The sequence below is a fragment of the Centrocercus urophasianus genome, unplaced genomic scaffold (assembly GCF_019232065.1).
Source record: "Centrocercus urophasianus isolate 14NV4802_14NV808 unplaced genomic scaffold, USGS_Curo_1.0 seq_23, whole genome shotgun sequence".
Taxonomy (NCBI): Eukaryota; Metazoa; Chordata; class Aves; order Galliformes; family Phasianidae; genus Centrocercus; species Centrocercus urophasianus.
Window position 1 is genome coordinate 12165666 of NW_024884789.1, and position 14659 is coordinate 12180324.

The 14659-nt window shown below is 43.7% G+C and overlaps 2 protein-coding genes across 3 annotated transcripts in view; both read right to left on the reverse strand.

The window, feature by feature from the left end:
• NEDD4 (NEDD4 E3 ubiquitin protein ligase) overlaps positions 1–585 on the reverse strand; it is a 49853-nt gene extending 49268 nt beyond the window's left edge. For both annotated transcript variants that reach the window (XM_042824172.1, XM_042824168.1), the window contains exon 1: positions 513–585. Coding sequence is in view for 1 of the 2 variants with exons in the window: in XM_042824168.1 (XP_042680102.1) it covers positions 513–557 (45 nt within the window). In the remaining variant the exon portion in view is untranslated. The remainder of the gene's footprint in view (positions 1–512) is intronic.
• A 6120-nt stretch (positions 586–6705) lies between these two features.
• Positions 6706–14659, reverse strand: part of RFX7 (regulatory factor X7) — a 28253-nt gene continuing 20299 nt past the window's right edge. Inside the window, exon 8 of the mRNA XM_042824434.1 lies at positions 6706–13876. Coding sequence (XP_042680368.1) covers positions 10574–13876 — 3303 coding nt within the window. The 3' untranslated portion in view covers positions 6706–10573. The remainder of the gene's footprint in view (positions 13877–14659) is intronic.

Consider the following 14659-nt stretch of genomic DNA (forward strand, 5'->3'; position numbering starts at 1 on the left):
TGCTCTGAAACAGCGCAGAATCAGACACATCATTACAGCACAGTACGGATAACGCCTCCGGGCGGTCCGGCCCGCACGGCGGAACTCTCAGAAGCACCGCGCGGCAGCGCACGGCTCGGCTCCCAGCCTCCTACGCCGCGTCCAGCACCGGCGGCTCCGCATCTTCCCGACGCGCCGGCACCAAGTTCCCCGCGGCGCCCGGCGGCCACGAACAAAGCCGCGGCCGGGACCCGGCACCGCCTTCGCGCGCGGCCCGGTAGCCGAGGAGAGCCGCCCCGGGACACCGCCCCGCCACTGGGCGGCACCGCGCCGAATCCCGCCCCGCCCGCGGGCCGCGGCCCCCGCCCGCCCGTTCTCTCCCTCCCTCAGCCCACCGCGGCCCGTGGCCGGAAGCCACCGCCCCGAAAGGACCCCCGTCCACCCGGCTCCGCGGGCTCCCCTTGGGCACGTCTCCGCCCCCCTCCTCGGCCGCCGCCCGCCCCGCGCGGAGCCGGGCGTCCCGCGGGCCTCACCTCCTCTCCGGGCAGCCCGAACACCTCCGCGGGAGAGGCCGCCATGCCGCGCACCGCCCGCCACGGCCGCGCCCCGCCCCCGGCCCTCCCGCGCTGCCGGCCCGCCCCCGCCTCGCGCGCACCCCTCCCCTCCGGCTCCCGCCCCGCGCTGATTGGCGCAGAGGAGGAAGACGGCGGCGCCCCATTGGTCTTCCCGCCGCGCCCCGCCCGGAGACGCGCGCCGTGCGGCTGCGGGGGCGCGCGGGCTGCGGGGCTCGTGTGCCTCGGGGCGTCCTGTGGGATCGGCCTCCGCTTGCGCGGAGCGCGGCGTTTGTCTGGAGCGTGTCCGCTATCCTTGTCACGTGCCTTTTTGCATCCCAGGGGACCGTTTGCGTTAACAAATAGAACTGCAGAGATTCTCGAGGAACGAAGAAGAAAATTGCATTGAGGTGCAGATCCCGCGCACCGCGGTGACGGCGCGGCCTTCTCTGGGGCCTGGCGGAAGGAAGGGCCCGTTGTGAGGGAGCTGGACTGGCGTCATGGCCGGGCAGAGAGAGAGGCCAAGTGGCAAAGTGAGCTGCCGTGGCCGGTGTGGAGGCAGACAGCCACGGTGTAAAGGCCTCGTGCTGCCTCAGAAGGAAGATCTGTGGCTGTTATCAGCGTGTCAGTGAGGGAGGATGCAGCTGTTGTTACTGACAGTGTGCAGGCAGCCTTAGGAGCACCCTGTGCCCCTCAGCAGTTCCCCAGCTGCGGTTCGAAGGATCTGCTTCCAAAACGTGGTGGTAAGAGGCCTGAATTCATGCTGCCCTTACCAGAACTGTGCGAGGCATCAAGCCAGGCACCCTGGTGAGAAATGTTCCCTGGTGCTGCCAGGCCCTGCCCATGGTCACACCTGGGCTTGGCAGGCAGCCCTGAACAAAGCATCTGTTGTTCTGGGGATAGCAAGTCTTCAGCTCTAGTTGGTTAGCTCTAGAGGATATGCAGTCGCTGATCCTCACGGTCAGTTGTGTCTTCTATTTACAGCTTAGCTACAGTGGCTTTCAGGAAACAAGGCATTTCATGCATCGGTTACATTCTGTGAAATCCTAGTTCACCAGGATTCACCAGGATCAGTTGGGGGTTGGATCTTGAGGGTCCTTGGTCCCTGTCTTGCAGCTTCTTCTTGTCTGTTTATCTGCAGGGTGGGTTGTCCTCCCAGTTTACCAGCTGAGAAAGTGAGCAAAGATCTGTTCCTACCAACATCATATTATGCATGTCTCAAAGTGAATGTAGGGCATTATTTATTAAAGATGGTGTGAGTGCACTTAAACTGGTGAGAGCCAGACAAGATGGCATTCAGACAGCTATCCTTTGTCAAGATGATCTAATGAAAGACACTGTGGAGAACCATATCTCCTATTAGACCAGCTGGTACCATTTGGAAAAAAAAAGACCCAGATATTCTTCTGGGTAATTCAAAAGAAAGAGCCCCTCCTGTTTCTGGGTGAGGCCTCCAGACATGCAATCCTTCAATCCGGTTCCATTCACTTTCCTTACAGTACCCCTTCATAGCAAAACTTGAGGCTTGTCCAAATTTAAATAGTTCCTGGGTGACTGAGCAAGGACAACTCACCTAACTGATAGCAGGCACAATCTCCAGGTCACTCTGTGAAGAGCTAGTGCTGTATGGTTGAACCTAGTGTTGATTAAGAAACTTCCTACAGCATGCTAGAAAAACCACATGGGTTTGTGGCTGTCAGGCATGATTCTTTTTGCAATTCTGCCTCTTTTACTTGGTTAGAGAACACAAACCATATCAGACACTCCCAGAATTTTATGGGATTTTTTTCAAAATTAAATCAGTTAGTCTAATAAAATATACTATTTTATTTTTTCGTATAAAGTGGTTATTACAACATTGCTGTCGTGTGGCTGAACTCTGCACTGTGTCTCTGCAGTCTCAGTCCCACCTTTTCTACACACCAGAAGCACACCCGAGGTGTTACTGAACGAAGACGTTGCTTGTGAATAGTTTATTAGCACATTCTTTCTGTAAAACATCAAAACTCAAACATTAACTTCTGAGTAACCTATCATTTCAAGATGAAACAATGCCCCTTCCGAAATTTACAGCAGGGCATTTGCACACTCCATTTTTTTAAGTCATATGGTTTTTTTAATACTATATATAGTTTTATTTTGTTTCCATGAACAGACCACAGATTGTCCAGAACTGAAGTTATAGCACAGTTGCAAAACAAGGCCATCAGCAGAGGCCTGCTATCATATGGCTTGTGCTTGGTTTGCTACCCAGAGGTACCCATATGCTGAGTTAAGATCTGTGTGTGTTTTCAGAGTAATCAGGAATCTTCAGTATCAAGTCACTTAAAAGAGAATAAACTTAAAGAATATTCCCTTACTTAAAAAGAGAAGAAAATAAAATGCAATGTTTGTTAACAAACATTGAGTTCTCATATAAGATGTCTCCAGCATTTAATATTTTATGATCTTGTGCAATTACAGACTATTAGGGGAAGAGAACTCTTCTGAGAGATGTTCCTTTTCTTTTTACAAATAATTTATTGTCGGCTGCACAGAATAACCCTGCATTTGGATCATCTAAGTGCAATGGAATGCTTTATCTGTTTATCAAGACCATTAAAAACATATGAATATTTAATCTCATTACACCATCCCAATGGTGAGTTCTCATCTGGTAACAAAGAAATGTGACTTCTGCTGCCATCTAAATTAGCATTAATTGACCTGAAAGATTTAAAGATTAAAAAAAAAGAAAAAAGGAATTTCATTTTCCCTCTCTTAGATGATAGCATCCAGACTGACAGACCAAAGGTATGGTCAGAATTGTATTTACATTTACAATGTTTAGTTTGCTTCTTTCTTCACACTAAAACCTTTTATGATCTAAACACATCTGTACATTCTAGTACTGAACTGCTTTGAAGAAAAAACAAACACAAAGCTGTTTTTGTTGTTAAGCAGGAAATGAGGTTGTAAAAGATGATTTGTTTCAGATTTCCAAGGGGTTATCATAATAAAACAACCTTTAGCTTAAGAATATATGTGAACAGTGGTCATGGTTAAGTTATAAAACCTAGGACAATAATTGACATCAAGGTATATCCTGGATTATTCAGTACAGGATACGGGTTTGCTCTAAGGCATTTTAAATCAAGTTAGATAAATTACCTTCATTGCTCTTGCTTTAAACCAAAGGAATTAGAGGTAATTTTATTGCACTTACAAAACAAAACACCCATATGCAAATGATACACATTTAGATTTTTGTCCTATTATCTTTTGTTCTACTGAGTCATATAATAGGAAATGTTATGATGATGATCCAGTCGTGGTGTCACAGTGACAGGTAAGTGGAAAACTACATGCAGGAGGGAATTAACAGAAAAAATACATATCGCAAGTGAGTCACTGCTGTGACTAAGCTGAGTAAATACCTGTTGAGAGCATCGAAGTCTCAGTTTCTCAACTATGGTGGCAGTGACTCACTAAGACAACTAATGCAGAGAGTTTAGAGCCCAAAACCTAACATTCTTCTCAGCTAAACAGTTAATTGCAAATACGTGCTAGATAATAGATTTCAAACACCACAGTAGCATGATGCAACACTGATGATGATAAGATGAAAGCTTGCATTTTGAAAGTGAGAACTTCAGTCTGATAAAATGGCCCCAGACTGACTATTGTGCTTGCATTGCATTCTAACTGGGTAGGTCAGGTTGCTCTGAAAGTAATGCCTCCTGTCTATTTCCATGGAAACTACAACAGATACAAAGAACACAATAGCACTGTTTGTTAGAGCAAATTCTCAGCGACAAAAGACTTTCAATAGTCACCACCACCATTAGCTGTGCATTTTCACCAGCGATGAACAACAGCCTGCATGCCACACATAAAAATGCACCAGTGGAGGTGTCCCATTGTTTCACAGCTGCTATGATGGCAAAGCAGTGACGCCATCACCCCTGCAGAGATCTCCATCCCCTCAGAGAGCTGCTGACATCTACAGCTCTTGATGGAGCCAGGGGTGGATATAAGAAGGGAAAGGTGTGCAGCAAAAAACGTTGTTCCTCATTTCTGTGACTGGCTCAAAAGTTTACAAGCAATTGGAAATGTCTCTGGATTGATGAGCAAACCTGCATAGTAGTAACTGTAGAGGAGGTGGAAAGATATATTCATTTTGTGCACATGCATTTGAACCAAGCGGTGAACACTTGTCTGAATCACCACCACTGAGATGTTATTTTTCTCTGTTTTCAGATGGAGAGGGAGAAGCTGCCAGAACAGAAACATGGAGCTGCTGAGCACCAGTCAAGTGCTGTCACCATTCTCAGCTTAATTCATCACCAGTGATCCCATGGTTAACGCAATCCTTGTGGCTACTTATGCCCACAGCTCAGCCTTCCATAGCGTTACAGAAGTAAGAACTTTCTGGACATAACGTGTTCGGTTTTTTCTTTAAATACCTTGAGATCATCACCGTGTGTGCATGTGAACTGGTCATACTAGATATGTTCTGCTAGTAGCTAAAACACTGCTAAGATCAGAGGAAGCTACTTTTCTGAATGGATGTGCGCTCATGCACTCCTGTCTTTACTCCTCTCTTTTCTTTCCACAAGTAATCCTTGTTGGAGTAGTTTTTTGTTATTCCGTTAGCACAAGAATATCTATCTGAACAAGGCCTCTTGGACACCAGAGCCTTGACTCCCCTCTTCTGTGTATGTAAAGAGAGATTGTTTTGATTTTCAAAGCAGTGTGAAACAGAAAGTGCTTTGTCCCAGCCAGAAATAGTAATTCCTTATACACAGCTTTTTCATCAACACATTTCAGAATGCCCCCTCTTGTCTCAGGAAAAGCCAGAACTGACTCTGGGAACTAGTTATCACAGGCCTTGGAACAAGTATCCTGTTTAAGTACTGATATGGAGAAGGCAAGTTGAAGACTTGAGAGTATTTTTGTAGGAGAAAGGAATTGATGAATGAGTTCTAATTGGGGAGTTTATAATAGAATACAGTTGTAGAGTTATGTTTTCTGTCAGTTCTGAGAAAACAAGGATATTTGAGAAGAGGAAGTCCAATAACTATGAAATAAACATGCTGAGAAGCAGAGATCTGTAGGGACAGGCTGTTCAGCTACCCGAGGAAGGCTGCAGTGACCACAGCAGCTTCAAGTTCACTGAAAACTTGATTCTAATTTGCATCGTGTGATTTACTGTTACAGATAGACAAAGTTTCAATGATAATAACTAAAAATAAGACTTTGAGAAGCAGCAGTTTATTAAAAAGATGACAATAAAAATGAGCTACAAGGCCAAAAATGGAAGTTTTTAATAAATGCTGAGCTGAAGTACTACCAGATATAGCAAACAGGTAGGCAAGCTCAGGGAGAACTGACTCAGCAGCAGCCACGACAAAGCAGTTGGATGTGTAGATGTTCCCAGGCAACCCGTTGTGAGCACTTATGTCACTGGGAGGCTATCTCTAGAATATTCAATGCGTGTAGCAGGAATATCATCATCTATTAAGAACATTCTCTGGTTCTGTAACCTCTGGGTTCTAAGTGTTGAACACTATACATTTTTTAAGCAAATCTGTCATGTTCTCAGTTCACTTTTGACTGAACTAGCTTTGCTTCACTTGTGGATATCTATGCGTGTGTGTATGTATGTACACATGTATGTATAAAAACACTCATATTTACTAAAAGATGGGCAGCAAAATTCACCATCCAGACATGAAACTACCACTCAGATCAGCATCCACATGGGGATGCCTGTAATATTGAGGAGCTACAGAGAACTCTAAGTAGCACAGCTATCGCTACTGTGTTCCAGGGCTCTCAACCAAAATGCTATTTTCACATTTGCTGGTAAATTTCAACTCAGATTCAACTGAAAGGTGACACTGGTGTTTCTTTCTCCCCAAATGTAATAGTATTGCCATATGAGTAACTAAAAAGGCATGGCTGCAGAAGTGGGGCATAAAGCTAACAAAACTCTCTGAAGAGAAGATCATTCTGAGAGCACAGACTGCACAAGGTTTTCAAGACTCACATGCACACTCAGCTTTCAACTTGTGGCTGGGCTCAGGTCAACACAACTCCACAGCTGTGATCAGAACTGTTTCAGGCCCACCTTCACATTCGTTTCTCACATAAAGAAAATAATCTAGAAGTCATTTTAATATAAAATGTTTTTATTTTTGAAAACATTTAAAAAACAATTTTTGAGCACTTTCAATAAAAAAAATAACTGAAATGCTACTGCAATATTCAACTACTGTAGTTTCAGCAGTACAACAGACAACGAAACACTGCGGGAGAGAGGGAAAACTGGATTTCCTGCATTTAATGAAAATGTAGTACAGGGATTTATTTTTTCCTTAGGGTGCAGTTAATAAAGCACGGTATAGTACAAGATTATTATATGAACCTTGGATGCACTGCACAAGAAACGCTTTCCTTCTTTTCAGTTCAGAAGTCAGTGCTTATTGCAATTATTTGCAAATTATTTACTTCATGAATTCTTATCATGATAAAATGATGCAAAAATATCTTTCAACACCCGAACAATAAAAAAGAATCCAAAAAAGGAACATATTCAACAATAACTAAGCTGAATTAGTTAACATAAAAAAGTAAGTAACTTGTGAATAACTATGCTCACCTGGTTAACACTGAACCAGCTTCAATACAGCAAAGAATAAAAAAAAGTGGTTACAGGAATATATCTAGTACTGTACAAGATTAAGTCATTAACACTCATGCACATTTTGTGATCATGTATTAACATGGTGAAGCAAACTAAACTTGATTTTTCCTGCTGTAATATTCTCATTTAAGAGAATAAGAAATAGAAATATCTCATTGAGATCAATGCACATTGCTACATAAGACAATTTCACCTGTCACTTTTAATGACATTTTGCCTTTTAATAATGAAACACATTAGATTTTTTTCCGTTTTATTTTTTGTGGGTTTTTTTGTTTATTTATTATTTTATTTAAATCTGTTGGCCGTATTTGTTGCATTTATCCTAAGGAACGTGCCTGCCACAGGTTCAACAGAATATTAGTGCAATACATGAACCCAGATAGTTTGCTGGACTAACCAACCAATTTTAAAGTGTTTGCTGCAATACTGTACACAGTGTACAAGTTCACTAGTTTGTATATTTTAGCAAAAACTGCTATCGAAAGTATCTATCTTCTTATTTGGAAGCCAATTATGTAAACAAGGGGTCAGAACTGTCTCATCTTCTTTGTTCTGGAGTATCTGACAGACAGGCTTCCATTTGCTAAGATCATGGAATCTTCCTTTGGGTATTGCATACTTTGGTGTGCAGACGTGCTCTGTCTCAATGTAAAGAACTAACAAGCACTAAATACAGGGACCTCATAGAATATCAGTTATAACACCAACACAAAAACACTGCTAAAAGGACACATACCAATGTACAAAGCCGTGTCTGTGCCTTGGATTTCACTTGAAAGAACCCTTACCGAATAGAACACTTCTTCAATTAAACATATATTTGCTTTAAATCCACTGATCACAGAATATTCCTGCTAATTAAATCACTTGTTAGGTTCAAAGTAATGCTTGTATTTAAAAACAATGTAAAAGGTACTTTAAAAACCTTTGGTGACGGCTGCATAATTTAGAGAGCATCAGCTTCAAATCTACTCTTGTTTTAGTGAGAAATGTTCTGAAAAACTAGTGAAAAAAGTTAGGTGAGAACTTGTTTACACCAAGCCCACGTCAGCCTCAGCAACACGGGGGCCAGGCCAGCACATGGTGCAGACTGCCACAGCACAGATGGAGCTCGAGTTCTCCCCCTCCACACTGGAAAGCAGGGTTCACATATTCACCAGCACTTCACACAGGGTCAGACAAAAGAAGCGCTGAGCGTGTCTCAGACCCAGCCAAGTCAACAAGGCAAGAGGATGGTGAGCCACACCTCTGGCTAAAGGCCGTGGACAGGCATGCAACTCAAGCCCAGCCACTGGCAACTTGTGCCTAAAGGAAAAATGGTTCCTGCCTTACTGTAGACACCTAAAAGAACCCTACTATGCAGTTTTTAGATTCCAAACCTCTTCCTTAACTAACTTAAAAGGGTGACTTAAACCACACCATTGCATATCCCTATGCTTCAAGGAGCAACCCAAACTCTCCACGTCTTTTCCTAAGCAAAAGCAGCAAAATTTCCGATGCAAGCACAGTGAACTCACGCTCCCTGTAAGGCGCTACAGTTTGTCACAACAGTTTTGTCCCCACAGAAGCAGCCACAGACCGGTGGTCGATCAGGGCAAGAGCAAGAGAAGGCATGATACACCAGCACCTGAAGTGACAATGCAGCAGCACAATTCAGATGAGCACCGCCAAAAAAATTAATCAGGACTGAGATCAAGTCCTTAGCAAAAACTGAAGAAACAAATGACCACTAAGTCACTTTAAAAACCAGAAATTAAAAACAAATAATAATCTGAGCATCTATTCCTTAATAAATCTAGGGGGGCTTCTCGTGCCTTCCCATTCATAAATTCATGACCTCTTATTCAAAGGAGGAATGCAAGAGAGGAAAATGTCTTCTGCTCTGCTTTCAGTTTGTCAGTTCACAAGAGAAATAACCAATTTTATACTAAGCTTAAGAGATGGTACTGTAGCATTCTCAGAACAACTATTTCTTAACAGCTTGATTCTGCAAGTCCTCTTTCTAGCATCAGGGCCATGGCTGGTCAAGCACCTCTCTCTTCATCATCAGACTCGTGCCATGCTGATAAAACAAAAGGCCTTTTTTTTTTTTTTTTGGTTTAAGTAAACTGGTGAGTTAGAAGTTTAAATTCCATTTTCAAAGGGGGTAGCTAAGGACATGTAACAAAAATTAGATTCATCAGTCCTCTCAAATCATTCAGTGAAAATTGAATTCAGGCTTCTAAAACCAGTAAGCACTTTTAAAATAAATTTTATCCAAAAGGAGATCACATCTATAAAGTGCCTGGCAGTATTATGGCTGTATACAAAATATTTTTAGATCCACCACATTTTATAATATTTTAATCATCTTTTATTTAAAAGAGAGCGAGACAGGCTCAACCTACTGAAATATAGAGGAAAGAACATCTTCCTACACTCTCCACTGTTAGAAAAGAGCAAACTTAAAAACGAATCTTTAAAAATAGTATTTCAATGAGCTCTAGCAGCTCTTTTTTAAAAAAAGAGGGAAGATATCACATCACTTCTCTAGCTTCGATAAATAATTAAATAGTACCTATCATTTTAAAATAAGGTGTTATGCCTAGATTAAACCTCAGCGCTAAAATCTTTTCTCAGCAATTTTGCCTGATATAAAAGCACTGAAGTGAGAACTAAAGCATCAAGTACAATGTCAGAAACATTAATGGACAAAATAACCACACAGATCTCTTTCTCTTAAATAAAAAATTAGTGCACCTTTCTTTTTCCTTGATCACGCCCGTTTCCTGTCATTTTTTCTATCTCTGCGTCTCTCTAGAGATACAAATGGCACCAGTTCACCACCAGGCAGTACTCATCATAGCTACACAGTGATCAGGCACCTGTGCTGCGTGCCCCCTGGTTCACTTGCATCCATTGCCCATCCCCTACACACCTGCAGGCACCCTGCATTTCAGACAGAGGTCAGTATGAATCACATACTTAGAAGAAACGAGCAATACTTAGTATGGAAAGCCTACCTATGAGCTCAACTCAAAACCCCCCCGCTGCCTCAACCAGAGCTCTTGTTGCTAGCTATTAACCACTTCTTTACTACAACAAGAAATGCTGAATGGGAAACACTATCAAATTTAAAAAAGTAATACTGGCTCTTTGATAGCCCAATCACCTTCAGAGATTTGTTTTGAAATTGGTAAGACTGCCCTTTCTCTGCTGAAGAATGAGCAACTGGTACAGCAAACTTTTTTTTTTGTTTTAAATGCCACAATACATAGCAAGTGTTTCTGCTGCAGGAGGCACTTCCGTTAAGACAAATACGATACGTCTGTCTTTCACATACAGTGTGCTACATACATACTATAAAACAATATTAACCCAACATTTCAACAGCAGGATGATCCTTGCTCTCCATCCACTCAAAACCTGATGTATTAATTGAGTTCATGGATTCATTGCAGATTTGTTGAAACAAGGGGTCATTTTTTAATTCCTCCAGTGTAGCATCATCGTCTTGTCCCTGCTGACGACCTGGATCAAACAGTAGATTTGTGTCTAAAGTGTTCAGATCGTTAATGCTGCCTGAGAGTTCGGAAGACAACCTGATGTCGCTGGAAAAGACAGATGTAACGCTGAGATCTGATGCCACCTGATTCACCAGCTGCTGGTTTGTTGGCAGACTGTCCTCCCCTAAAAGGTCTTTTACAGTGCTGCTAAAATCTAATTGCTGTTCTCCGATGTCTGATTGTGCTTGGTTATCTCCAGAAGAAAAACTGATCTGATCGGTGCTGCTTTTAGTGAGGTAATTTGGTGTTTGGAATTCATAAATTGAAGTGCTGGAATTGATCATATTTTGCGGGTTGGCACTAGGAAAAGCAGTGGACGTCTCTAAAATCTGAGTGAGATTCATCCTGGCCGTGTAGTTTGAGGGCATGTTGTTCATTCCCAAACCCCTCACCGCATCATCGCTATCAGAATCGAGTTTGTTTAACAACACATTGGTTATTTTTTTAGCGTTTGTTTGTTTCTGAAGAGATGGGAAGGCCGTCTGCATCATCACAGTCAATGGGACTGACTGGCTTCTCTGCGCTATGTTATTGGCATTAGTGTCTGCATGGATATTAGTAAATACATTGTGAACTTCAGGAGTCACTGGACTTCCAAAAGGCGCCAGGTTGGAGCGCGGTATATTGGAAACGGGGTAAACGGTGCTGCCACTGAGATTGCGCTGACGGTGGACAGCAGGGCTCACGCTCCGGCATCTCAGACTGTTATTGAGAGAGGAACTGACTCCTTTGTTGTCCAGAGGAGCAGGAACTGCAAAGCCCTCCTGCTTGGTGGCGCTACTTACGGGAGCTGCCTGGTGCTGCACAGGTGAAACAGGAGTCACGCGACCAAAGTGAGTGTCGTGGTGGCGTGGCTGAGATTGGTACGACTGGCCAGGAACTGCAAAAGCATGAGGTTTCCTGAAGCGATCCTCCACTAGCTCCTGGTAGCTTGTAAGGATGCCGTGGTTTGCAACCGACGAATTGCTAACGCCGCTGTACCCGTTATTCATCCACTCAAGTTTGGTTTTGTCAGGGTGGGTAGCCATAGGCCGCTGCATTGGCTTCACAGGGCTGCTTGAAACAATGCTGGCATCGTGGTAAGCCATACTGGAGCTTATGGGAGTAAATGCAAATGGGTTTCGGCATTCCACAGGACTCGGAGGAACACTACTGCTGCAGTTTGAATGTGGCGTGCCAATGGGTGTGTGCCGGCTGCTTCCTAGAGCACTGTCCACAGGAGTCGTCTGAGCCAGCCTGGAACAGGGGCTCTCGCGTGACACGTTCTGAGATCCAGCAATCATTTCAGAGGTGGGCGTTGGAGTCGGGGTAGGGGTGGGAGTCGGGGTAGGGGTGGGAGTGGGAGTATGAATTGGAGTGCTGTTATGGATCGAATGGTAAAAATGTGTGCTGCTCGGGTGCGATGACACAGGAGCTCCTTGAGCTGCTGTCTGACTCTGAAGTGCCATTCCTAGACAGCCACCGTAAGCATGAGAATTATTCATTGACATCTGCTCCTCCATGAGCACCAGCTCCTCCACAATGCTGTCCTGGGTTAGGTCATCATCAAATGAAAAGAAGTTTTCATTTGACTGAGGGACTGTATGTTCAAATTCTTTCAGCTCAGACTGCAGAGGTAACTGATTTGAAGACTGTGCTTGTATTTGACCCAAGGAGGAGTCCTGGATCTGGCTCTGTAACTGCTGGTTGTACACATCCTGCTGTATACCTTCACAGTGCACTGGCTCCCATGCAGTCTCCTGTAAGTCACTAGAGCCAGAGTGTCCCGCAATAGTCATAACACTGATATCTTGCTGCTGTTCACAATTCACAGATGCAAAATCAGAAGTTTTGGTGATATGGTGCCACGCGTTTGGGTTAAAGCTGCCATCAGATTTTGAATCACTTTCTATAATAAACATGTTTCCTTCCAATTTCACTTTTATATCTGGAGATGATGCTGATGCAAGCTGCTGTTCTAAAGCAGAATCACTGGTATTTAAATCAGTGCTCAAAGAACAGTCTGTCACTAAGTCTGCTGGAGCTGCAGAAGGTACAGGTACATTTACAGGTACCTTGCTGGAAACTTGAACAAGTGTGGTACTGTCACTGTTAGCTAATGATACAACCTTTGGAACCTTCGTAACACTGTCTGCTTTCGGACTCTCCTCAGCATTACCAGCTGAAAGCTGCCCCACCAGTGGTTTCTTGACAGGTGGTACCTGGGAATCCTGAAGCGTAGAGGGCTGTCTCTTTCTTGGACTTTTAGTGCATATTTTGTCTTTATTTGAAGACTCACCAGTAGGAAGTGAATCAATGCTGGTGCTGGACAAGTTGTGACTGGCAATAGAGAGCTTTAGAGTGCTTTGATTATTGCCTGCTGAAGAAACTGGTGTGATCTCATTGGACTGCATCTTGTATTTGGTCCCTGCTTCTTCAGCTCCCTGATCACAGCCCTTAACTGGTTTTGCCTCCACGACACCATCAGCTGAAACCTTCACAGTTGCAACCTCAAAATTAATCTGTTGAGCAGGAGGCAGGTCAGGGGTTGCCTTTATGGATTTAGATGTGTCAGAGCTCTCCTGGCCCTGTACTGGGTTCTCATCCAGCAGTCCTTCTGGTTCCATTTTGATCTCAACTGCAGATGCAGCTACAACAGTGCTAGGCTTGGATCCTGGAGACTGAAGTGAAACAACAGAACCATTTTTGATCTGTGGAGTAGTCCTCCCTTCTTCCACTGCTCCTGCACTACTATTAACTGAAGGCGTCTGTTTGACGGGCACGCTGCTGCTGCTGGGGGCCAGAGATATTGCTGTCATTTTTACCACATTTAAGGAATTCACGTGTGGAGCTGGCACAACAGTCTTGATTGGGCTACTGGTAAAAAGCACCGTTGTGGGAGAGCGGATGGTGAGAGCACTGGTATTTGCTGGCTTCGGTAAGATCTGTGGGTAGCGATGTCGGGCAGAGCGGTCACCAACTGGGCTGGCAGGAACGTTCTGGGGAGTCTTTGGTGACTGCTTGACTGATTGCATGTGCTGAGTGACCACCTGAACATTGAGTGGCAGGACCTTGTTGTCAGATGATCCCATAGGACTTGGAGATGTCACCAACTGCCTGGTCCTTGGCACCTGTTTAGAGAGAAAAAGAAATGGTGTGGCAATGAAGCAAGGAAGTCTTGAAAATCCACAGACCACTCCACGCGTTTCAAAGATTAAGGACAACACAACTCAACACACCAAAGTCTGTACACCAGCAAATGTCATTTCAAAACAAAGCAAGCTCTCTGACTGCATGCAAGACAAGTGATATGTTTGCCTACAGCTGGTAGATATGAGGATTCCATTTTTAAGGTAGGCCTTTAAGGCACCGGTCTACACATTACTCTGCTCTTCTACTAATGAAAGGGTTATTCTCATGTAGTTCTTCACTAAGTGGAACCAAAGACAGAAATACAAAGGATAAACTGAGGATGTGTTCAAAACTATAGATTTTTATATTTATGTATGTATTAATAGCCTTTATCTACTGAAATAAACAATACAGCTAATGTCCTAAGAACAAAAAACCTTCCTCCCAGTCTTGTTTTCTGTGTCTAAAAGACAAGGCAGTCCCACAGTACAAATTTCACGCAAAATTTAAATTGTTGCTGTCACTAAATCCACCAGACCAATGCAAATCAATTTAGATTCTAAATGAGATGGCTCAGTGACCCACGTGACCTGTAGACTTTCCCATCTGGTTAAATTCATCTCGAGAGTAATTATTCCTACATGATCTAAATTAATGCTAGCTGAAATTCCTCTGTCGTTGACTTCGAAGATGAACTTGGCCAATACGATGTGATCAGAATTCTGCTGCCTCTTATTCCTAATTCAGTCATACTGTTATACCAGTCACTGAGACAGAAAAGA